The 20,600-nt window shown below is 53.5% G+C and overlaps 7 protein-coding genes across 7 annotated transcripts; 3 read left to right on the top strand and 4 right to left on the bottom strand.

The window, feature by feature from the left end:
* Positions 1 to 2,092: 2,092 nt before the first annotated feature.
* PHACADRAFT_199966 (uncharacterized protein) lies at positions 2,093 to 2,975 on the top strand (the record flags this gene model as incomplete). The annotated part of the gene is made up of 4 exons (XM_007400227.1): positions 2,093 to 2,543; positions 2,577 to 2,760; positions 2,811 to 2,883; positions 2,934 to 2,975. The coding sequence occupies 4 exons, from the start codon at positions 2,093 to 2,095 to the stop codon at positions 2,973 to 2,975; spliced, it is 750 nt and encodes a 249-aa protein (XP_007400289.1).
* A 1,382-nt stretch (positions 2,976 to 4,357) lies between these two features.
* PHACADRAFT_263126 (uncharacterized protein) lies at positions 4,358 to 6,761 on the bottom strand. Its single transcript, XM_007400226.1, has 10 exons — positions 6,480 to 6,761; positions 6,374 to 6,423; positions 6,175 to 6,322; positions 5,974 to 6,120; positions 5,816 to 5,925; positions 5,694 to 5,760; positions 5,460 to 5,640; positions 5,012 to 5,407; positions 4,628 to 4,964; positions 4,358 to 4,571 (listed from the first exon to the last, which is right to left on the bottom strand). Exons 1-10 carry the CDS (start codon positions 6,742 to 6,744, stop codon positions 4,479 to 4,481), a joined length of 1,794 nt encoding a protein of 597 aa, XP_007400288.1. The 5' UTR covers positions 6,745 to 6,761; the 3' UTR covers positions 4,358 to 4,478.
* A 145-nt stretch (positions 6,762 to 6,906) lies between these two features.
* PHACADRAFT_177826 (uncharacterized protein) lies at positions 6,907 to 9,990 on the top strand. Its single transcript, XM_007400225.1, has 8 exons — positions 6,907 to 7,227; positions 7,282 to 7,400; positions 7,450 to 7,527; positions 7,580 to 7,731; positions 7,780 to 8,000; positions 8,051 to 8,489; positions 8,543 to 8,737; positions 8,791 to 9,990. The coding sequence occupies exons 1-8, from the start codon at positions 7,063 to 7,065 to the stop codon at positions 8,913 to 8,915; spliced, it is 1,494 nt and encodes a 497-aa protein (XP_007400287.1). The 5' UTR covers positions 6,907 to 7,062; the 3' UTR covers positions 8,916 to 9,990.
* Positions 9,991 to 10,099: 109 nt separating this feature from the next.
* PHACADRAFT_199963 (uncharacterized protein) lies at positions 10,100 to 10,966 on the bottom strand (the record flags this gene model as incomplete). Its single annotated transcript, XM_007400224.1, has 1 exon — positions 10,100 to 10,966. One exon carries the CDS (start codon positions 10,964 to 10,966, stop codon positions 10,100 to 10,102), a length of 867 nt encoding a protein of 288 aa, XP_007400286.1.
* Positions 10,967 to 11,387: 421 nt separating this feature from the next.
* On the bottom strand, positions 11,388 to 13,776 carry PHACADRAFT_263123 (uncharacterized protein). The gene is made up of 9 exons (XM_007400223.1): positions 13,611 to 13,776; positions 13,477 to 13,557; positions 12,744 to 13,420; positions 12,585 to 12,689; positions 12,155 to 12,529; positions 11,895 to 12,091; positions 11,726 to 11,813; positions 11,589 to 11,673; positions 11,388 to 11,521 (listed from the first exon to the last, which is right to left on the bottom strand). Coding segments are annotated over exons 1-3 (384 nt in total). The 5' UTR covers positions 13,613 to 13,776; the 3' UTR covers positions 11,388 to 11,521; positions 11,589 to 11,673; positions 11,726 to 11,813; positions 11,895 to 12,091; positions 12,155 to 12,529; positions 12,585 to 12,689; positions 12,744 to 13,119.
* A 111-nt stretch (positions 13,777 to 13,887) lies between these two features.
* On the bottom strand, positions 13,888 to 16,050 carry PHACADRAFT_263119 (uncharacterized protein). The gene is made up of 4 exons (XM_007400222.1): positions 14,855 to 16,050; positions 14,713 to 14,803; positions 14,487 to 14,658; positions 13,888 to 14,432 (listed from the first exon to the last, which is right to left on the bottom strand). The coding sequence occupies exons 1-4, from the start codon at positions 15,987 to 15,989 to the stop codon at positions 14,373 to 14,375; spliced, it is 1,458 nt and encodes a 485-aa protein (XP_007400284.1). The 5' UTR covers positions 15,990 to 16,050; the 3' UTR covers positions 13,888 to 14,372.
* A 1,744-nt stretch (positions 16,051 to 17,794) lies between these two features.
* On the top strand, positions 17,795 to 19,589 carry PHACADRAFT_151720 (uncharacterized protein). The gene is made up of 7 exons (XM_007400221.1): positions 17,795 to 17,932; positions 17,982 to 18,063; positions 18,115 to 18,278; positions 18,341 to 18,546; positions 18,594 to 19,115; positions 19,166 to 19,345; positions 19,405 to 19,589. Exons 1-7 carry the CDS (start codon positions 17,823 to 17,825, stop codon positions 19,566 to 19,568), a joined length of 1,428 nt encoding a protein of 475 aa, XP_007400283.1. The 5' UTR covers positions 17,795 to 17,822; the 3' UTR covers positions 19,569 to 19,589.
* The last annotated feature ends 1,011 nt before the right edge of the window (positions 19,590 to 20,600 follow it).

Below are 20,600 nucleotides of genomic sequence, written 5' to 3'. Positions count from 1 at the left end.
GTCATCGCCATGTGCGTCAAAGTCCTGGATGCAGGCTTCGACCATTTCTTTGATCATCTCGTCATTGCTGGACCACAGAGCTGTCTCGTCTGTGTCCTCTGAGTACTCTGCCTCGAGAGGCTCATCACTGGGAGCAGGCAGGTTGTCTGCAGGTGGCTACACAAGCAGACAGGGGTTCAGTTCAGTGTTTGTGCCAGTACAAAGTCTCTCACATCAGGCGGGAACACGTCCCTCTCATCCAGAAGCTCACAAGCTGTTGCAGGTGGCAAAGAGGCTGAGTTTGAGGCAGCAGGGTTGAACATGATGACGGTCAGGATGCAAGGGGTGCGCACGCCTGGTTTGGAGTGCGACAAGGTCTGCTTAGTCAGCTTCCTGGGGCCTCCACCTGCTAAGCAGCCACAGCGCATTTTTGCTGATTATTTGACGCATTTTGAGCTGAAAAAACCCTTCAGAGCTAAGCCAAAGGCTGTTGTGGGTACTATAGATGAGCAACCAAGCCTCCGGGGGCCTCCTGCAGCTGCTGGAAGGTGCAGGAGCATTATTTCTTCAATTTAGAGTGATTTAATCTTTCAATTTTTGCGAAACAGTGCCCAGGACTGCCTGTAGCAGCAAAAACTGCATGTATACTGAGCTGACAGTCTACCTTGCTATGTACAGAAAGTGCTACAGGTGGCTAAGAGTGTGCCAGAGAGGAAGGGAGGCCGAGAGAACAGCGGCCGCCATGCAGAGGCATGCAGAGACAGCTGTGGGAAAAAGGGCGCCCGAAGCGGACAGCACGGCGGGACACGACGCGGGCACACGGCGGGACACGACGTGGGCACACAGCGGGCGCGCACGCGGGATGCGCGAAGGGCCGCCAGCTGTCCCAGCAGATAAGATGGGAGCCATCGGGTGTCTCGACAGGACCCAGCAGCTTATTTCCTGTCGAGACACCCGATGGCTGATGGCACGCTGATGGCCCAGCCAAAATCTGGTGTCTCGACAGGCCATAAGTTGCGAGATGCGTGTCGAGACACCGGATTAGCCGCCACGAGGCAGATAACAAGGTCATCGGCTCGTTATCTGCCTCACGACGGGATGGCAATGGGTGCGCGGGTCGCCGCCACTGATGGGAACAGCGCAGGCTCTCACGCACGCTTCGCGTGCCTTCGCGCGCCCCTCCTGCATGCTCTCGAGGCCGTCTCGTGCGAGCAAAAACATGTATTTACAGTAGCTACATGGTACACTACACGGTCGGCTGCCTACTGCGCGAGAACAGACGGCAGGGAGACGAGGGCGCGCGTGCGACGGCAGGCGAGCGACCTGGCGGTGCCAGATGGCGCCGGCAAGCGAGCAAAGGTGGCCGAAGTCCCGGAGATGCATCGGGACGGTCTGGTATCCCGACACGGATTAAAGGTTGCTTAAGTCCGCGCTATATTCACAAAAACTCGACTCTCGGCGAGTATTTTGTGAATAGCGGGCTCAATATTGGTTTCTGACATATGTTTAGTATGACAAATATGCTCAAACATATATTCTCCACCTTCCCATGTAATAAAACAAAAACAAGCGCCCAAAGCGGTATGTTATGGCATGTCTCCCAAATGTGGTCTATATTTCAATCCCAGTTGATGGAAACACCATATATAGCATGCCGAGAGGTGCCAGAGAGGCTTTACAGGCTCTACGCGGTTGCTAGCTCAGTTACTAGTAAGTAATACATCACACACTGTAGTAGTTACTGCCACATGATTAATCAAACATGCACCAAAGGGTGGATACTGGGGGCTCGGACAACAGCTCAGAGGATGGTCTGGGCAACAGCTCTGACTCTGATGGTGACAGCAACAGGAAGAACAACCCCGTGGACGACCTCGACAAGCTCTTGGACGAACACGCTCTGTACAATGTAGATCCTTGTACACGTGCCCCACAGAAGACAGGCAAGGGGAAAGGGAAGGAGAGAGCAAAGAGCTCTTGAGTCATGGGCAAGTGGCGGCGTGGACCTCTCCAGCCCCTTTGAAAATGCTGGTCGCCCTGCTGGCAAGCAGCGGATGGTATCCCGGTCATCTTGCCCTCTTCCTGCCCAGCGTCCGTGCGCAAAAGACCTTGCATGGCCTCGGCAGTGGAGATCAAGATCACCCTCTGTGTGGGGCAAGCTAATGACGCTCTGAATACGCTGCGGACGCAGCTGATCATGAGCTATACTTTCCGGAATCGGGTGGCAAAACGTGACAAGCAGGTGGCAGAAGGACACGTTATGGCGATGAGGTCGAAGTCGGGGATTTACAGCAAGGAGCGAAGTGTTCACAATGCGGCAAACGAATACCGACGGACCTATCAAGCACTGGTCACCCTCAGATACAATAACGAGGAACAGCAGTTGAAGCCTCTTGAGGACAAGGATGTTAGGCCCTTCGACATCAGCATGGACAATCAAGAACTGGGCCAGAGCAAGAGGCAGCCGTCTTGGATCTGGGACGAGCTCGAGTTTTTTGACACTACCAAGGTGTCAGAGAACTTTGAATCATACGCAGAGGAAGGCAAGTACAGAAGGGTGTATTGTATCATTTCGTAACGCTGACAATCTCGGGCAGTCATCAAGGTTCATTGGTTCCGGATGAGTGCGCTAAAGGCGAGGTGGGAAGAAGAGGTAGTGGTCATCCATGAAGAGATGGCCCGTACGGTCCGCTTCTTCAAGTTTCACCAACACTTCTGGCTCGATGTTGGCGAGAAGCATGATGAATCAGGAATGAGGGGGCACGGCGCGTATGCACGAAAGTCAGTATTTAATATTGTGTTTGTTCACGAGAGGCCCTGATGTCCTCCAGGCAAGCATACATGTATGAGCGACTTGTAGGCAGATGCTCCTCGGCATTCAAAGATATTCCGGAAATCAAGGTGGTGAGTATCAGCGCATTTTCCCGTGACCTCATCTCTTATTCTCTCGACAGTCCGAGATACACCACTACGTGGAAGATGAAACAGGTTGCTAGATCAAGTACATCTACAACCCCAAATCGATCTTTTATACACCGCGCGCATAGGAGCGGCACGCCGTGCTGTCGGCTGGTTTCGCTGTTGGCCCCTCAAGCAGGAGGCCTCTCTTTTCAGGTGTTTCGGCGAGGGGCCCCGCTACTCTATTGCTGAGTTTCATGCTCGGTTGCGCTGCTTGGAAATTATTGTAATTACGGTAAGGTTGTAGTATCGTACATGGTATGTCTTAGCCACAGCCAGCCACAGTAACGTCTGAGCCACGCCAATGTCTGAGCCATGGTAACGTCTGAGCCACGCCAGTATCTGAGCCATGGTAACGTCTGAGCCACGCCAGTATCTGAGCCACGGTAACATCTGAGCCACGCCAGTGTCTGAGCCATGCCAACGTCTGAGCCGTGCCGGTGTCTTAGCCGTGCCGTGGTCTTGGCTAACGAAACACTATGAGGGGTAATTCACCAGTAAATGCCTTATATCAGGAAAATAGTGTATGGATGGTAGAACATAAGACTTGAGCAGCTAAGACAAGGTGTAAAAATGGTAATATATTGTAATTCCGTTTCTACACTTCCAAGAGCTTATGCCCTAGTGGCGTGGCGCATTGAGGTTACTTCTAGGTCTCAGGTTTGATTCCTGCCTATGCCATTTTTTGGGCTTTTCATAAATTCTTGAGCGTGTCTTAGCCGCTCATGGGCGCTTCTGGGTGGCTAGTCCGGTGTAACTTAATAAGTTCCCGTGTCTAGGCCGCCGAACTGAATCAGCTCCGCGCATCATCTGGGAGATGAATCAAAAGCACGCCATCGTATGTTTCAGTGTTGCCGTCGACCACAGGCAAAGTAAACATGTCCGCGAACACGGGCGAATGCTCGACCAGGATGGCGGTATGTACGCGAAAACGTGCGTAACAGCTCTTTCCTTCGCAGAGATGACGAGATTTCCGGTCGCTTTGTAATGCGTGGGGTGATGTTGCGGTTCATCAGCTTCGTCCATCTGGTAGTTATGCCAGGTCTCGGAAGCTGGCGTCCTTATCGGATTTCAATCGAGGGCGGCATCATGCTAATCAACATACCGTATGGGGATGTGTACAGGAATATCGTGGGTGGACTCGGTGGAGGCAGCCAGGGCAAAAAATTCTCGCGAGTGCTGCCATCAAGACACCTTTCATCGTGGCGCGGAAGCTGCCGGAATCGGTTTCAAGTAATAATATGCAACAGCTGGCTCAAATGCCCCTGATCCCTCAGAGGCGTGCCTGCTGCAGCTAAAAGAGCTCAAAGGTTTCTAGAATAATTAATGACACACCCTGTGACAGAGAGCAGAAGGGGTCTTAGCAGAACCAGCCTAATTACATCGCTTCGAACTCCCCACTTGGGCACACGTCAGAGGAGCGAGGGGTACTTGCTTTGAAACTCAGCGCAGTGAGAATATTAAAAGGATATACATAGCTAGTAGCTAACGAAAGTGTCCTTAGCCCACACGTAGCCAACAGCGTGGGTGGTATGCCACGCTCATGCGCCCCTAGCCATCTCCTGCGCGATGCCAGATAGTGACGTGGCCATCTCGGGGTAGTCACGGATGAACTGGAGCTGTGACGCCGATGCCTGCAGCAGAGCTAGTCAGCGTAAGTTCGAAGATGTGATGACTAAAATCGACACACGTATTTGTATGTCAGCGCGCTGACAAGCTCAGGCTCGCTGCGCGCCAGGTCCGCCTGGCGCTCGAACAGCTTCACGGCAACGTCAATCTTGTTCTGCTGCAGGCTGAGCTGAGCAAGCGTCGCAACGGCAGCCTCACTCTCAGGGTCAATGCGGAGAGCCTCCTCACAGCACTGCTCGGCCGCGCGGATGTCGTTCTTCCATTGGAAGAGTGCTAGACCTTTGTTTACGAGCGCAAGGACGTTCATCGGCGGCGGCTTAGCGTTTTCAATCTCAATCGCCTTTTCAAACTTTTCGACGGCATCCTGGAAGCGGCCCTGATCCAGCAAGAGTTCGCCGCTGCAGGACGTCAGCACGTGTCAGACGGCTCAGATCGCGTTGCTCACTAGTAATTATATGGTTCGCTGCGTTGCGGGAACCTTTGGAGTGTTTGACGGAAGGTGTCCATCGCTTTGGACAGGTTCTGCGTCTTGTACAGCGCGACGGCGAGCTGAATGTGGCTGAACACGAAGTTGTCATCGAGCTCGGTAGACTTGATGTAATCATTCGCAGCCTCCTCAAACTTGCCCATAATGAACAGCACTTGACCGCGATGGTAGAAGATATCGGGATCGTTCTTGTTGTGCTTCAGGGCCTCCTCGAAGCACTCGAATGTCTTCTTGGGGTCGCCCTGCTCCATGAAGACGCTTGCGACCTTGACCCAGCTCTGAGTGTAGCTGGGAACAAGCGCAATCGATGCCTCAAGATCGGCCTTCGCGCCGGCGACATCAGCCGTCAGGAACCTAGGCCAGTGATGAATGTCCGGTTAGGAAACAATTATGCACCAAGGCTTACTTGAATGTCCCCCGAAGGTTAAGGGCTTCCGCCTTGCCAGCGTCCCATGAGATACCCTGCTCGAGAGCCTCGTTCGCGAGCGTGAGCGCGTGGATGTAGTCCTGCGCCTCAAGGGCTTTGAGGGAGTCCAAGAGCCTCCAATCGCCAGAAGTTGAGTTCTCAGGAAGCGTTGGGAGAAGGCCTGATACTGTTCATCAACTTGCTCCTATGGAAGGTCTAAGAATGAACACTCACGAGGACGGAACGCGCCGAAATAGGCAGAGATGAATGTCTGGCCCGGTAACCGTGCTTCCGGACGCGCCTAGAGTTTGCTGTAAGTGCTACACGAGCCTCCCACGTGCGTTTAGAGCACATACAGTCAGGATTTCCTTCGCTTTTGTTTCAGCGAGCTTCTTGAGGACTCGTTCCACAGCGTTGGTGGTCGTCTCCTTCTTGAACTGTTCGAAAATAGTGAGCGCGGTGAAATCTGTCGCAAAAATTAGTGTCACTTGATCAATACATGCCAACAACGCACCTCGAAGGGCCTCCTCAAAGCGGCCGAGCGTCTCCATAGCGTTTGCCCGTCTGCCCAAGGCCTTCTCGTACCGTCGATCCAGGGCCAGCGCAGCATCGCAGTCCTCAACAACTTGCTCGTATTGCGGAGGAGCCATGTTCATGTAGCCTTATTCACTCAAAGTCAGTTTGGACAGTCCGCTGACGCGTTTCTACAGCTTACATGCAGCGCGGTTGCTAAAGAACGTGGGCTCAGGCTTCGATGACACTTGAATGGCCTTCGTGTAGTACTCTGCCGCCTTCTTGAACTCGCGCTTGCCGTACGCAGTGTTGCCCTTGCTTTTAAGAGAGGCGGCGACTTTCGAGCGCTCCTGAGGAATAATGTGAACATTCCGTGCTGTCGGCAAATATAGTATACGCACCTCTGTAGACAGTGCAGCAATCCTCTCGTTCGTCATCACCAGCTCATCGTCTGCGATTTGCCGAGAATCAATTTGCAAAACGCGTTCAACATGCCAGGACACGCACCATCCTCGCCGCCCTCCGCTGTCGGCTTAACCTCCTCCAGCAGAGGACCGTCATCACTCGTTCCCTTCTTCTTCTTGCTCTTGGGCTTCTTCTTATCCTTTTTGTGTACCGCCTGCTCTGAAGCAGAGCTCGAAGCGTAGTATGCGGCGCCGCCAATCGCAACCACTGCGACGGCTGCTCCGATAAGAACCACCTTCTTGTGCTCCTGGACAAAGTTTTGAACGCGCTCGACGACGCTGGGAGACGGTGCAGCGGTCGAAGACATTTCGGCCGGCCGACAACGAGCTGGACGTGGAAAGTGACGAATTGTCGTGCGCCGAGCGAACACTCAAGCTTCCGGCAGGCGCCGTAATTGTTCCCGATAGACCCAACGCTAGGGGCTCCGGTAATTTGCTCGATGCGTCTTGGGGCTTGCTCTTAGCCTTCACTTCGCCCTTTCTGACCTCGCACGATCCAGATGATAGTTAGTAGTCTTCTTTACTGTTAAGCTTTCAGGTCTCATTATTGCGGTAGAACAGCTCATAAAGCGTTTGTCTTCAGCCCAATCAAAACTCGTCGCTTTGAATATCGTTTGAGCTCGAACATGTTCGAGACAGCAACGTTTGCTGCCTCTGGCGAGGAAGCTATCGCCAGGCAGATACATATAGAAGGAGACGAAATGCCGCGCGACCTTTCCCTTGAGGACTTTGAGGAATTCTTCGAGATTGAACGCACAGTGCAGGAGGTGCTGAAGCATGAATACAAGCGTGTATGTAAGTTCATCCATCTGCATCACTTTCCCAGCCGACAAAAAGAATATTAGATTGTGTTACAGTTCCCCGATGAGCTCCTTCATCTCTCCGTACCTATCTACAGGACACTTAAAGCCAAGGCGGGAGCGGGACATGACTTCTACGTTCTCGCAGACACCTCATATGGCAGGCAGGCTACTGCGTCGTCGAGATGTACCCATGCTAACGGATGGGCTTAGTTGCTGTGTTGATGAAGTCGCTGCTCAGCACGTCGATGCGGACGCCATGGTGCACTATGGGCATGCTTGCATGAGTCAGTACGTACCCCCTCGAACACTAATCTGATCATCTCACTCACGTCTGTCCCAGAACGTCGAGGCTCCCTGTCATTTATGTATTTGGCAAGAGCCTGATAGGAGCCAAAGACTGTGTGGCAAGACTTTCGGAGACTTTACAGTCACTTGAGACAGCGTCATTGCAGATACTTCTGCGGACCGATGTCCGTTACGTCCATGCGGCTGGTGAGTGAGCATCACATTGATAGCACCCACACCGAAACTCAAATCGAGCAGAATCTATCGCCGACAAGCTGCGAGCCATGTTGCCCTCGACAAGTAGTTTGCGGTATCACCCGGTGCCGCGATTCACTTTGCCTGCGACTGCTGAGCCTGCAATAAGATCGAATAGCGAGGACGCGGACGGCACTGAGCATCAGCACGACACAATTCTTTATATCGGTGGCGAAAGCCTGGGTCTCACGAACCTGCTACTAACGCATTCATCCTCAAATGTACGCCTTCGGCCTATACTTGGATGGATTCATGATTTAATCTCGTATAGGTGTACTCCTACGACCCCAAACTCAAGACAACGCGCCTCGAGTCTGGACGAACGAACAAGCTGCTAATGCGGCGGTACGCCGCTGTGCAGAAGGCACGCGACGCGGACGTCTTCGGGATCCTCGTTGGCACGCTCGGCGTCGCGTCGTATCTACCACTCATCTCACGCCTGAGGCGGCTGCTCGCCCGCGCGCAGAAGAAGAGCTATACGATCACCGTGGGTAAGCTCAACCCGGCGAAGCTCGGCAACTTCCTCGAGATCGAGTGTTTCGTGCTCGTCGCATGTCCCGAGAACAGCCTCGTTGAGGCCAAAGAGTTCCTGCGCCCAATCATCACGCCATACGAACTCGAGGTCGCGCTTCAGCCGGAACCCTTATGGACGGGGCAGTATGTGCTGGATTTCGAGAAGTTGGCATTAGGAGAGGCAGACAGAAGTGATGGTTGGTGTCAGCCTCGGGATGTTGACTGTTGGATACTCACTTTAACTCTGCAGCCGAGCGACCAGAAGTGTCAGACGAGGACGTCGACCGGCCGATGTTCTCGCTCGTAACGGGGACATACCGTCAAGCGAAACGCTATGGTGGGCCACACCCAGAGGGTCCAGACGGAAATGACGAAGATAGCCCTTTGGCGCTTGTGCTTCGAAATCAGGAAAATGCGTTGTCCGTCCTGTCAGGCAGCGCCGCAAGTGCGCCCTTCTTTATACTCTACGACTAGGCAGTGCTAACGACGCTTTGGTAGGCCAGTTTCTGCAGTCACGAACGTACCGAGGCTTGGAGACGAGGGTTGGCGAAGACGCCCCGAGTGTGCTCGAACAGGGACGAAGCGGTATTGCGAGAGGATATCAGACAGATCATCAGCCATGACCATATCGACCCATGCATGCAATGCCATCTTCTCACTTGCTTTCGGGCACCGGCAGCCCGTGCAATGGGTCTTTGAGGGTGGGGGTGAAATATCGCACGCGTTCGTTTTATGGGCAAGATATACCTCCTCCATGATCACAGTCATTGTGTAAATAACGGTTTCCGTTATATTATACGTCAAGGCGGGTCCCAGCAAGGGCTAGCAGTACAGGAGTAGCAAGCATAAAATCTATCCCGAACTTACAATGGGGACTGGCACTACCCCAACTCATACCTGAGCGCAAGCACCCATGCCATAATAAAATACACGATCCCAGCAGGAAGAGCGCACTCGCGGAGGACGGCGTTCCAGTCCCACCGGCGGCGGTATCGGCGCTTAAGCTCGGGTGACGCGGTGCCGTTCGCATGATTCGCATGCGGCGGCTCGACGATATTCGAGGTAACCCACATCTGTACAGAGCGGCTGCAGCATGTTGTGGTGCCGATGACTGCCCAGCAGATCAGGGGCCGCACTTCATAGCTGAGAAGTGTCAGCGTGAAGTGTGTGGCTGGCCAGCAAATCGCTGTAGGAGATGACCGTGAGGATACCGGGATACGAAAGGGGACAATACTTGCCTTGCAGGGCGAAGAGCCGGATGAGAGTTGGTAAAGGGGAGTAATAGACTCGCCATCGTTTGAAAAGGCCTGTCGTCAACTGCAGGCATTGCCAGCCTGTCAACACAGACTGCATCAACTGTAAATAAATACAGTTATGAGACAGCGAGTTGTGCGCACCCACAGTACGCAGACAGCGTACTCAGAAGTCCTACACCAACTCATATGAGGAGGTCGCACAGTATTGTAAATATTCCATAGCGTGCCGAACACTGCAGGAACAATAGATAACAGCCGAGAAAACTCAAAGAGCAAGGGTCCTAGAGCGAGAGATGCACGTGGCTTGCTGCAGCAACTTGTTGAAGATATGGGGATTGCCATAGACTCTGCTAGCGGAGAGAGTGTGCGGGACGAAAGCGATGAAGGCGCAGTGAGTCGGGCAGTTGGCAAGTTTCGAGACTAGAAAAAGTGAACAGGGTCAGTAAACACGTAAGTCAACTTCTCATTCCAAATGCAGAATAGACGACGAGAATACAAGCTGTCAGTCGGTCAGAGGATACACCGTTAATCAGAAGCTTGGCCGCTGCCAATCAAGAGACGAGCGGGAGCGGCCAGGCAATATAAGGTGTCTCAGCAGCAATTGATGCCTTACTCACCGCGTCCTCGCTCTCTGTCTCTGTCTCGCCAGCACCGAGCACCCCTGGCACGGTCGTAATGAAGCGCACCCGTTCGGGAACGTCCGACCGGCCCTTACCCTTACCAAAGAGTCGTTCGCGAAGAATTTCAGCGAGGCTCGGTTCGCGCTCTCGCGACGGCGGCCGTTCCCGTTCTCTCGACCGATAAACCACCGCGTCATCGCCAGAAGCGGTGTCTGTGTCGTCTTCATCGGTCTCAACTCGCGCATGCATCGACCGAGCACGAACAGAGGAGTGACCAGAGGTACGCAATGCAGAAGATGACGGCCTGCGGAGTGTGGGGTGTGACTGAGAATACACGTGGGGTGAGTCCGGAGACAGTGGCGGCGACTGCAGGTGGGGCGACGACGCGGCACGCTTCGCGAGAAATGGGGAATTGGGATCAATTTCTGGCGGCTCAGGAGAGTATGGCGGAGGACTGCCGAGGTCTAGATGTTGAAAACTAGCTGTCGTGCGCGATGTCGAAGGCATCGAGCTCGGGCCCGCAGACGGCGCGGTAGCAGTAAAAAAAGGCATATTCGCAGTGTACGAGCGTGCTCTTCCGCTTCGAAGACGCGTATGATTCGCGGTACTGAGTGATCCGGTGCGCGAACGCGTGCGTGGGGGCGTTGAAGGCGGGCGTACGGGAGTGGTGGCCTGTTCGGACGACTCACCCGAGCTGGAAGACGACCGTGGGGATGGCGAGCTACTATCCTGCGGTGGCACCAGTGGCGTGAGCACGGTAAGACGTGCTGCCGACGAGCTGTGCGCATTCGTGAGCATGGCGGTTATAGTGGACGACAAGAGGACGCACAGGCTGGTTTATGAAGCCGACGTCAGAGCCCCTGACGGTCGGCCCCGCTCTGCACAATTTTCTGAGTAACGATCGCAGAAGTAGATTCCGAGAGATTCTTCCGTGCGTCCCCCGTGCGGATGATCGTATCTCGGCCTAGAATTTCGAGGGAGGTGGAGGCGGGAGGGGCAAAGCGGCAAGCGCCAAAAGAGGAGACCCCGCCGCTCCCCTCGAGCTTTCTCGAGCGCGCGTCGGTGTTAGCTGGGCGAGCCGCGAGCTGTACCCGGACCACGACCTGCATTGGTATACAAATACTCCATGTGCTGCGTAAGCACCGAATTGTGAAAGCGTACTGATCCTCCATTCTTTGGACAACGGCACCGAGGGTATTAGCCTCTGCTGCTTTGCCCCTAGTTACATTATATGCGAGGGGTACGTGCACTGCACAGAGAACCACGAGGGTCCGCTATACTGATAATTATCTCACAAATTGCATTCCATACTACGATCGCCCTTGTATATCACTGCAAATCGGTGTTACACTGGTGCGCCCTGACTCTACTCTCCCTTTGCAATACGACGAGGCCGACTCTTGGGTACGTGACGCACTAGCGGAGCTCCGATGTGTTAGTTGTGGAGGCAGAGTCGAACATTGGTCCTCCCGTGCGTGCATTCTAAGGACCCTGACTTTTGCACTGTACGCGGTGCTGTTTTCACCGGCTGGCCACTCTTACTGACGTTTTTCGCAGCGTATAGCGCTTGGTGTGCGCTGGATGCCGACCTTGCGCAGAATCTTAACGTCAGAGTCAAACGCGATGGGCTGTATCATGGCCGTTCGTATGTCCAGTTTCAGCTTGCCCCTTTTCCATCTGCGGGCGCCTGACATTCGCGGCTGCTAATTTTTCTTATCTTTCGCAGGACGTCTATTGTTATACCATGGATTTCCTGCGCTACACTCCCGATTTACATCTGCTGTGCTGAAGAGGAGGCTGCGTTCTGACGGATTAGGCGGACTGGAGCGGCGTCTAGCGGGTGTCTAGACGGAATGTTGGACAGAACAGCTGAGAGTCAAACCACCATAGTGAGATCGGATCTGGGGTGTATTTCCGTCTGCAGGTACGCAGCCGTTGGCTATTGTGTGGGACTCAGCTCTAAGTAGCATCGGAATGTCGTCTCCAGGTTGTGCGGAACCCTTTCCAGCAATCACTAGCGCACACTTTGCTGCGACTAGCCTGTGCGGATATCCAGACACCGCGTTCGTCAATTCCACTCGGTGCTCGGCGTACGCCGTCAGTTTCCGGGACGCTGTTCCCCGGACCATATGGTCGCCATGCTGCTGGGCCCGACTCGTCGACTCAGAAAGACTATTAAACCGGCGCTCTGCTGCCGTATACCGCGCCGAAGGCGAGCATCTTAATCAAAATTAAAGATAGTGACGACATCCGGAAGTACCCCTCGCTGACCGATCTAGTACAAGTGGCATCTCAGCATCTCAGCTGCGGCGACGCACGGAGCATCGTTAAATCAGGATACTTGCATACCATCTGGAATAGGATTGTATCCGTGCATGTCGTGCCGTGCAATGCAGGAACTGACATACAGTCGCAGAGTTACCGCCTGTCGGACCAATTTTCGGGACGGACAGATGGACAGACGGACAGCTAGCTAGTCAGCCAGTCAGCCAGCCAGCTGTGCTCCCTGATGACCACACATGTACGTAGTCATTGGTCCCAGTTCGGTTACAGTTACACATACTTTGTCGATTAGGCGGAGAGGAGCAACCTCCTTGAGACAAGGCGGCACGGCACCTAGGAATGACTCCTCGGGACCTGCACTCCCCCGACAGCGACCGCAAGCTCTCTGAGGGGACATCCTAGGACAGCTTACCGCGCGTCCCTCTGTATGCGGCCATCTCGCCGTCACACTGTCGCGTACTTACATCCCCACAACTTCTCACTCTGCGTTGTTGGTAGCAAACTCGTCATGCGTGTCTATCACCAATCACCGGGACAACGTCATGAGATGGCAGATTCTATCAGGGATACAGGCGCCACAAGGGCGCCTTGTGTTCGCTGCACGCAAATGCAGAGCATCCTTGGACCGATATCAGGTTCTCTCCTGATGAGCTCATGACTCCCAGGGGCTACTGGACGGCCTGCGCCGCCTCCAATTTCCGACAAAGTCCAGCCGGATTTCCGTCGCGAAGGAGTGGGCGCGCCGCGCGTGCCAGTCGGACGGTGATTTGAACGCTGTAAGATGCCGGCAAAGAGTGCAGTCCTGGGCTATGCGCCGGTTTATTGCGGTGATATTGGTGCGAGGGATATCCGGGATAGTTGGGCGAGCCATAGGTATAAAGGGTGGAGATGATGAGCTGGGAGGACAAAACCACGAACAAAGCCCTCAGCAGCTTAACCAGTCTCCACTCTTCAACGTTCCTCAGCCAGGTGAACGCATCCGTCTCCGGGATCGTCATACGTCGCTTACTGAGCTGTCTCCGCAGACACCACCAACCACTCGTAACATGTTCTCCGTCGAGCTGACCACCTCTGCGCCCCTCGCCGTCGTGTACCCTGTCGACTCCGTACGTCGCCCCACCCACCTTCCGTCTTTCTGTTGTCTTGACCATCATTACAGATGTCGAACCCGCACAACATCTGTCCCCGCTGCAAGAGGCACGTCGGCCCTGATGGCCATTGCGGCTGTCCTATCAGCTAGACCATTCGCCGGGTCATCGTAGCAGTGGCGGAGCTCAATGGCAGATTACTCTGTTCTCATGACCATGACCTCAGAGCCATAGTTTGACGGATCTGAATGCGCCAGTATATCATATTATTAATCGGAACGCCCAGGTATGGCGTGAAAATTTCGAGTGAAATGCTGGGCAAAACTGAGGTCGCAGTGGCTGCTATTGGCGCCTTATAATACCGCGCGAGAGGGAGGCCCGTGCTACGCATGAGCAGAGAGGATTGAGGAGAGAGATAAATTGAGAAACGAGAAGAACGCGCCACTCACAGCCAACCTTCGATTGGCTGGGCGTGCCTTCGGGCTCTGACGCCTGGGCTGTTTGATTATCTTGGAAAGCTGGCATATGGCATCTTGCCATGGCTCTCCAGTTCTCGGCTTGCACACATTCGTCGCATGAACTAGAATGCTTCTAATTATTCCTCCATTACGTATGGGTATAACTACAGCCGTCCTGCGCACGTCGTATATGCGTACGCATGCTCTACTCGTAGACTAGATATACATAAATATGACAGCGTTCATACCCAAACAACAGCAGCCCTGACGCAATGCCACCAGTCCTAAGGCGATATATGGGAGGGTAAAGAATGTAAGATGTATATGCAAGACGTACGCGTGTAGATCGCCCAAGTCGAGGATAGCGGGGCGCGTTCACCACCAGCGGACTTCGGTCCACATAAGCGGGACGAAGACGATACAGGCCGTCCAGAACTGCCAGCACGCGCGTCAGCACCCATACTATGCCTGGCACACAAGCGTACGTACCACTTGAATGCTTTTAATGAACAGGTATGGGTACGCATCAATACTGGGCACGATCTGTATCGGCTTGCCGTCCGCGCTTGTTACTGTATGCGGATGTGTAAACATCACCCAAATGGAATAGAATGCGACCGAGAAGAAGTGCCAAAAGAGGACCGCAGGCGACGCGATAATGCTGCATACCACGTTAATCAAGGACAAGAAGCGCAGACTGCGCAGACGAACGTACCCCGAAAGAAGTGAAACCGGGCCGTTGACGCAGTCACCGCCGCGTTCGAAGTATTTGAAACAGCCTATCCGGAGGACTTCCAGCGATTCGTCTAAATGACATAATAAGCGTCGGTAAGAAGATATTAATGAATCAGGCGCACCGTCTGCTCCAAACAGATCATAGAGTGCGACACTAAGGATGTTCACCGTTGACGCAAGGGCCTTTCTGCGCCAATGCCAGCGGTGCAAGAGGCTCGACATCTCCTTCCAGCTTGAAAAGTCGTCAACCTGCGACAAATACTCGCGAAGGATAACAACGTCGTTGAATGCGCACATCATGCCGCCTCCCGTGAGAGGATGCCGCATGTTCCATGAGTCACCGAGAAGCAGGACCCCCTCCTTCGAATGCCGCCCGCCCTGCTCTGTCGACGGTAAAAACGAGTTTGGCATACGCCTCAGGCGATCTGCCTTGAGGGCCTTCTGTGCGGGTATATGTAGCGCAGAGGGAAGTTGAGGGATAATATTGTCGAGAATGTGGCTCTTCAGGTCGCTCGGGAGCGGTGCTTTGACGTCAACGAGGATGCGCGTGTCGTGAGTACCGATTTGGTAGAGGAGGACAGGGCCTGAGCCTTTGACAAGCACAACCGTCCCATGCCTCTCGATGGGAAGCTGCGCATTTTCGAGAACAGCTCCGACGAAGTGACTCTTTAACTCGGGCTTGCGAGCGGCGGTGCCCACGACGGACGACCGGAAGTTGGAGAAGCAGCCATCCGCGATAATGGTGAGGTCTGCTAGGAAAGCCTCCTTCTCGACCGCACCATCCTCTTTACGTGTAGCACGCACGCCGAGCACGCGACCCGTGATAGGGCACCCGACGAGCTCGGACACGGTTGCCTCCACGACCTCGACGCCGCGTGCCGCTTTCGCCTTCTTGCGCAACGCCTGGATGAAGCGTCCGTGGTGGAAGCTGCGGCCGGTCCTTCCATTGGGATAGGGAATGTGTACAGGCTTACCGTCAAGTACAACGCAGTAGCCGTGTACAGGTATCGCGTCTATTCCCTCCACGCAGTCGGCGAGCCCAAGCTTTTCCAGCGCGGCGATCCCTCCAGGCTGCAACAGCTCGCCAACGATGCGATCCGGTTCTGCGAGCGAGCGTTCGAGAAGGCATATCCGTAGGGGACCCTTCTCGCGGGGAAGGGTCGAGAGGGCATGTGCAAGCGCAGAACCCGCAACGCCAGCACCAACGATGACAATGTCGTAGTGGACAGACCACATCTTCGAGTCTTGGGCGGACATGACGAGTTGAAGCAGCTTTTCACCGTTTTTTGCGCACGTCTGGACGCTGCCTGGCGCTGCTCTCGAGCTGTCGACGGCTGGCCGAGACTAGGTAGCGAGGGGATAATTGAGAGTGTAGTACGATTCTGTGAATTATTTCTCGAAGTGCGCATTGCCTTAGATGGAACCCCGTTGCGAGGTTAGGTGCAAGATCGTATTGATGAACATCAAAGGAATTGTTGGCGCATCACAGCGACCGCAAAATAAAAGTTCCACTGCATTGTCACTACTGTAGTCATCTGCTCCCCCAGCAATAAATGCTACTCTCACGAGACAAATCAAGATGTCTTTTCGGCTAAAAGAGGCGTGAAAGAGCTTAACAGTATTTTCCAAGAATAGCCCGACCCTTTCGGTGGAAAAGATGCAAGAAACTATCAGCGGAAATAATATCATACCAAAAGAAGGAGCACTATTTTTGGAAATGTTTCTTAGTGAAAAGGCCATATATACAGTGTACTAGCACCAGTTGGCACAGTAAATCAAACTTCTCGTCTAGTACTCTCTGTAGTCTGAATTATAATTTTTTGGTTGTGAATTATTTGTGTCCTGAAGTATTCTGTTATCCAAAGATAATAGAGGATATGGGAGGAATGCCCCAGCTATGAAGCAGACGAGTGCAATAGAGCTCAAGTAGCAGGTTTTCAAACCTGCATTTTCTCCTTCGTACCTAGCGAAAGACTGTTTTGGATACTATGATAATGATACAGGCAGTAATATATTGGTGCAACTACTGAAGGGGACTGTAGATGGGAAATTGCCTTCGAGCAGGGCTGCTACAGGGAGGAGGGGGTCAGGGACAAGGTGTGCATAGACAGCGGGTATGGCAAGAGCAGCTTGCCTGGCGGCAAGGATAATTGGTGGCGCATCATCAGCAGGATATTTTCTTCCTTTCCAGTCACTGCAGACCAGTCAATGGCTTGGATAGCATCAGTCGTGCTGAGTGCAAGGGCAGCAATGCCAACTGACACAAGTTTCATTTGCACAATAAGCCAGCTATTAGTTGTAACAAAATGCAGCTTCAAACTTTTTAATCTCCCTTATTCCACAAGTTTACATCTCTGATCAAAGTAAGACAAGCAATGTTGAAACACCTACGCTGTTAGTCGATCTTATCTCAGCGCTTCCTTTTTTAGTCTCGGGCGGGCCGACATAGGGCGACATCATGTGGTCGGTCGGCTAGGCGCCTGCCCCCACCGGACAAAAATCAGGCCCGCCTTCGTCGAAGGTTCGACGTCCGGACCACTCACCCGGCTTCGGCGAGGGTTGGGGTCGAAACGTTCGGACAAAATCTGGCATAGGGTCCAGAATCTGGCCAAAAACGTCCGGATTCCGGATAGGGCTGTGGCCCAATTATCAGGGATCCTCTGTCCTTCCGGGGACAGCCGGATTGCGTGTAAACTTCGTGTTTGACGTTGCAAACTCGCACGAGTCTCACATCTTCAGGTGAGACGGCAGCGATTAGGCTCTGTTCACGCCTCTTTTAGCCGAAAAGATATCTTAATTTGTCTCGTGTCTCAGATACCGGCTGTATCACTTTCCTGCACACACAATGAAGCGCTCCGTCTGTTTTCTGAACGTTAATTAAGATCACGAGGGCGTCGCAGTGTATGCACGGCTCATCGAAAGGAAGCCTCGGTGGCAATGTACTTCGCCTATATAACACCGGATATCGCCTCCGATTACAGCCAAGTGGCACCCCTCAACAGCCAGTAGGGCAGAGCAGGTGAGTCGAGAGAAGGCTGAACAACTTCTCAGACAGACATTGACCAGGCCGCCTGTATCTCGCAGGGTACAATGAGCGACTTCAGCGAGAAGAATGATCTTGATGCTGAGAAGTACAGCCCTGAGGAGAGGGATGCGCGAGACAATGAGATCGCTTCCGTCGATGGGGCCATAGAGACACGGTGCGTTACGAGGTGATTTGAGCATTCACTTCGCTTACGCAGCAACCAGGCTCGTGAGACGTATAGACCTTCGTTTCGTTCCGGCTTCTATGCTCATCTATGTGTTGTGCTTCTTGGACCGTTCAAACATCGTGAGTCTCATCGCCACAGGTTAGGAGGCGCACACTTAGGGATGTCTTCAGGGCAATGCGAAGCTATTGAACGCCTCCACGGGAAACTCGCTCGTTCAATCAATTCACATGTCCGACCAACAGTATCTGGTGGCCCTCATGATATTCATTGTCGCCTATACATTATTTGAGACGCCATCAAACTACATGCTGAAGAAATTCCGCCCAAGTCGATGGTAAGCATTGTTAAGAGTAAGATGTTTTAACTGCGATTTATTAGCTTATCTCTATGGTGTAGGATCGCCTTCCTTATGATAGGATGGGGACTTATGACTATGATCCTCGGCGCAGTTCGCAACTTTGCTGCACTTGTCGTGGTTCGTTTTCTTCTCGGAACATTCGAAGCTGGCCTTTTCCCAGGCATGATCTACTGCCTGACGTTCTGGTACAAGCAGGACGAGCGTGCTCTCCGGGCTGCTCTAGTTTCTGCCAGTGCTACTCTCGGTATGCCCTATTGCTCATCACAGAGGTTTTGCTAAAATGTGGTCTAGGCGGTGCTTTCGGGGGTGCAATAGCGTACGGCATTGGTCACTTAAATGGTGTCCGCGGTTTGGAAGGATGGCGCTGGCTTTTCATAATCGAAGGTGCTCCATCTTGCGCGTGCGCCGTCCTCGTCTTCTTCCTGTACCCCGACTTCCCGGAGACGGTGAGCTGGCTATCCGACGAGGAGCGCAATTTGGCCATTGAACGGATTAAGGGCGTCTCCTCCCTCGGACACGCGAAGATAACCTGGAAAGAAGCAAAGTACACTCTCATAGACTGGCGACTCTATCTACACTATCTCGCCTATATCTCGATCTCAGTACCATTCTCGAGCATTTCCCTGTTCTCGCCTACCATCGTATCCGGCCTGGGCTACGAAGGCCTGAACGCCCAGCTGTTCACTGTACCGCCATACGCTATCGCGTTTGTCACGACCGTGTTCATCTCGTGGCAGTCAGATAAGCACAACATGCGATCATGGGGTGCTTTCTTTTGTATGGTTATTGCAGGCGTCAGCTTTCTTGTACAAGGTCGACATAAATTCCGCGTTGGCGCATTCGTCTAGCTGATAAATCTTCAGGTGCTTTGCCATCGCACGCCTTCAAGGCACGATATGGCTTGCTGTGTGTTGCGGTGGCCTTCTCTTTCTCCAGCGTCGCGCCGCTCCTCAGCTGGCTCATGGCCAATCTCCGAAGCACTGGAGCCTCGACTCTTTCGGTGCCGCTTACCGTCTCATTTGGCCAGATAGGCCAGATTATTGGTGCGTCTCAGAACCTGCACCGGCGGCATTTTCCATGGGTGATGCTCACTGTCGCGCAGGTGTTTATATCTACAAGAGTTCAGAAGCGCCTGGTTATCCGACCGGGCACTATACGAATGCCGCGTTCCTTCTCGCAGGCGCGCTGGTGGTGCTACTGTTGCGCTGGATATATGTCGGGCGGAATAGAAGACTGCTTCCTGGTGAACGGAAGTGGCTACTATAGCAGTGCTCTTGACAACTTCGCGATTACAATATAATTGCATGATTTTTTCTTGAAGCCCCGAGATCTGGGCGGCTTTCTAAGCGCTTCGTGCTCGAGATTTACGGTCCCAGGGGGCGCCTATACGGTCCCCAAAGGGGGAGGTTTACGGTCGCGGGCGCCCGTCCAAATGAGGCACCGGTGCGTCTGCCGGCTACGCCGCTTAAGCGCCTTCCCGTCATCAAGGGCGCATCACCGTTTGTTCCGACGCCTATGGGACCGTAATTTGGGACCGTAAATTTGCCAGGTGGCACATCAGGTGCGAGAAATTTGGCTGGCGTCCCTGCCAGAAAAGCGTGCAGCGCAGTTCCCTTCTGCCCTCGAGATTTACGGTCCCAACGTGAGAAATTACGGTCCCAAGCGCTTGCCCGCCCTCCCGCCTCGTCTGGTGCCTCTGCCTCGCTCGACGTCTCCTTGACATGCCTCTGGCCCCCCGGACCTGACGGCACAGTGGACTGAACCAGCATAGAACCTGTATGTCTTAAAAATCTAATTTTTTAGCTAATGCCTTGGGCACCGCGTGCCTTCCCCTCCTCAGTGTAGATATCTTTAGTGTAGGTCGTGTCACAATGTACCTCCCGGCACAAAATAAATTACAAGAATATTGTCACACATTAAAAACACCTCTATTTGTGTGCCTACAAATTTTTGTGAGCCCCTGGCACTCAAGGCTTTCTCAACATCGTCCCCACGCCTTTCCTCGGCTCGCTTCCGCCTTTGGAACGCCCGCCGATGCTTATGTCATCCGGCGCGGGACCGTAAATTTGGCGGGGTTCAGCTCTGCTTCTTTAGTCCAAGATTAACCCTGTTACGAGGTTAGGTGCAGGACGATCGAAGCGCATAAATAGACGCCGAAGCCTTGCGCGTCGGGGACATGGGTGCGCCAACTTGTGCTCCTCCACCACAACAAAGGAAATCAATCCCAGTGCTACCGCGCCCTTCAATGTTCGAACGTTCGACAGTGAAAGTATCGAAACTAAACTCAGACATGATTAT

The sequence above is a fragment of the Phanerochaete carnosa genome (assembly GCF_000300595.1).
Source record: "Phanerochaete carnosa HHB-10118-sp unplaced genomic scaffold PHACAscaffold_10, whole genome shotgun sequence".
NCBI lineage: Eukaryota > Fungi > Basidiomycota > Agaricomycetes > Polyporales > Phanerochaetaceae > Phanerochaete > Phanerochaete carnosa.
Note: the sequence above shows the minus strand (reverse complement) of the source record. Positions and strands in the feature narration are given on the sequence as shown.

Bases quoted from the DNA above. Each gene is read 5' to 3' on its own strand.
- PHACADRAFT_151720 (XM_007400221.1), top strand. From the start codon at position 17,823: ATGAGCGACTTCAGCGAGAAGAATGATCTTGATGCTGAGAAGTACAGC. The intron at 17,933-17,981 runs GTGCGTTACGAG...CGCAGCAACCAG, and splicing joins GATGGGGCCATAGAGACACG to GCTCGTGAGACGTATAGACC. The intron at 18,279-18,340 runs GTAAGCATTGTT...TCTATGGTGTAG, and splicing joins AAATTCCGCCCAAGTCGATG to GATCGCCTTCCTTATGATAG.
- PHACADRAFT_263123 (XM_007400223.1), bottom strand. The intron at 13,421-13,476 runs CTGCGGAGACAG...GGATGCGTTCAC, and splicing joins TTACGAGTGGTTGGTGGTGT to CTGGCTGAGGAACGTTGAAG.
- PHACADRAFT_177826 (XM_007400225.1), top strand. From the start codon at position 7,063: ATGTTCGAGACAGCAACGTTTGCTGCCTCTGGCGAGGAAGCTATCGCC. The intron at 8,490-8,542 runs GTTGGTGTCAGC...TTAACTCTGCAG, and splicing joins AGAGGCAGACAGAAGTGATG to CCGAGCGACCAGAAGTGTCA. The intron at 8,738-8,790 runs GTGCGCCCTTCT...ACGCTTTGGTAG, and splicing joins CCTGTCAGGCAGCGCCGCAA to GCCAGTTTCTGCAGTCACGA.
- PHACADRAFT_263126 (XM_007400226.1), bottom strand. From the start codon at position 6,744: ATGTCTTCGACCGCTGCACCGTCTCCCAGCGTCGTCGAGCGCGTTCAA. The intron at 4,965-5,011 runs GTGAGCAACGCG...GACGTCCTGCAG, and splicing joins AGCGAACCATATAATTACTA to CGGCGAACTCTTGCTGGATC. The intron at 4,572-4,627 runs GTGTGTCGATTT...GCTCTGCTGCAG, and splicing joins GCGCGCTGACATACAAATAC to GCATCGGCGTCACAGCTCCA.
- PHACADRAFT_263119 (XM_007400222.1), bottom strand. From the start codon at position 15,989: ATGTCCGCCCAAGACTCGAAGATGTGGTCTGTCCACTACGACATTGTC. The intron at 14,804-14,854 runs GTGCGCCTGATT...TATGTCATTTAG, and splicing joins TGATCTGTTTGGAGCAGACG to ACGAATCGCTGGAAGTCCTC. The intron at 14,659-14,712 runs GTACGTTCGTCT...CGTGGTATGCAG, and splicing joins CCGGTTTCACTTCTTTCGGG to CATTATCGCGTCGCCTGCGG.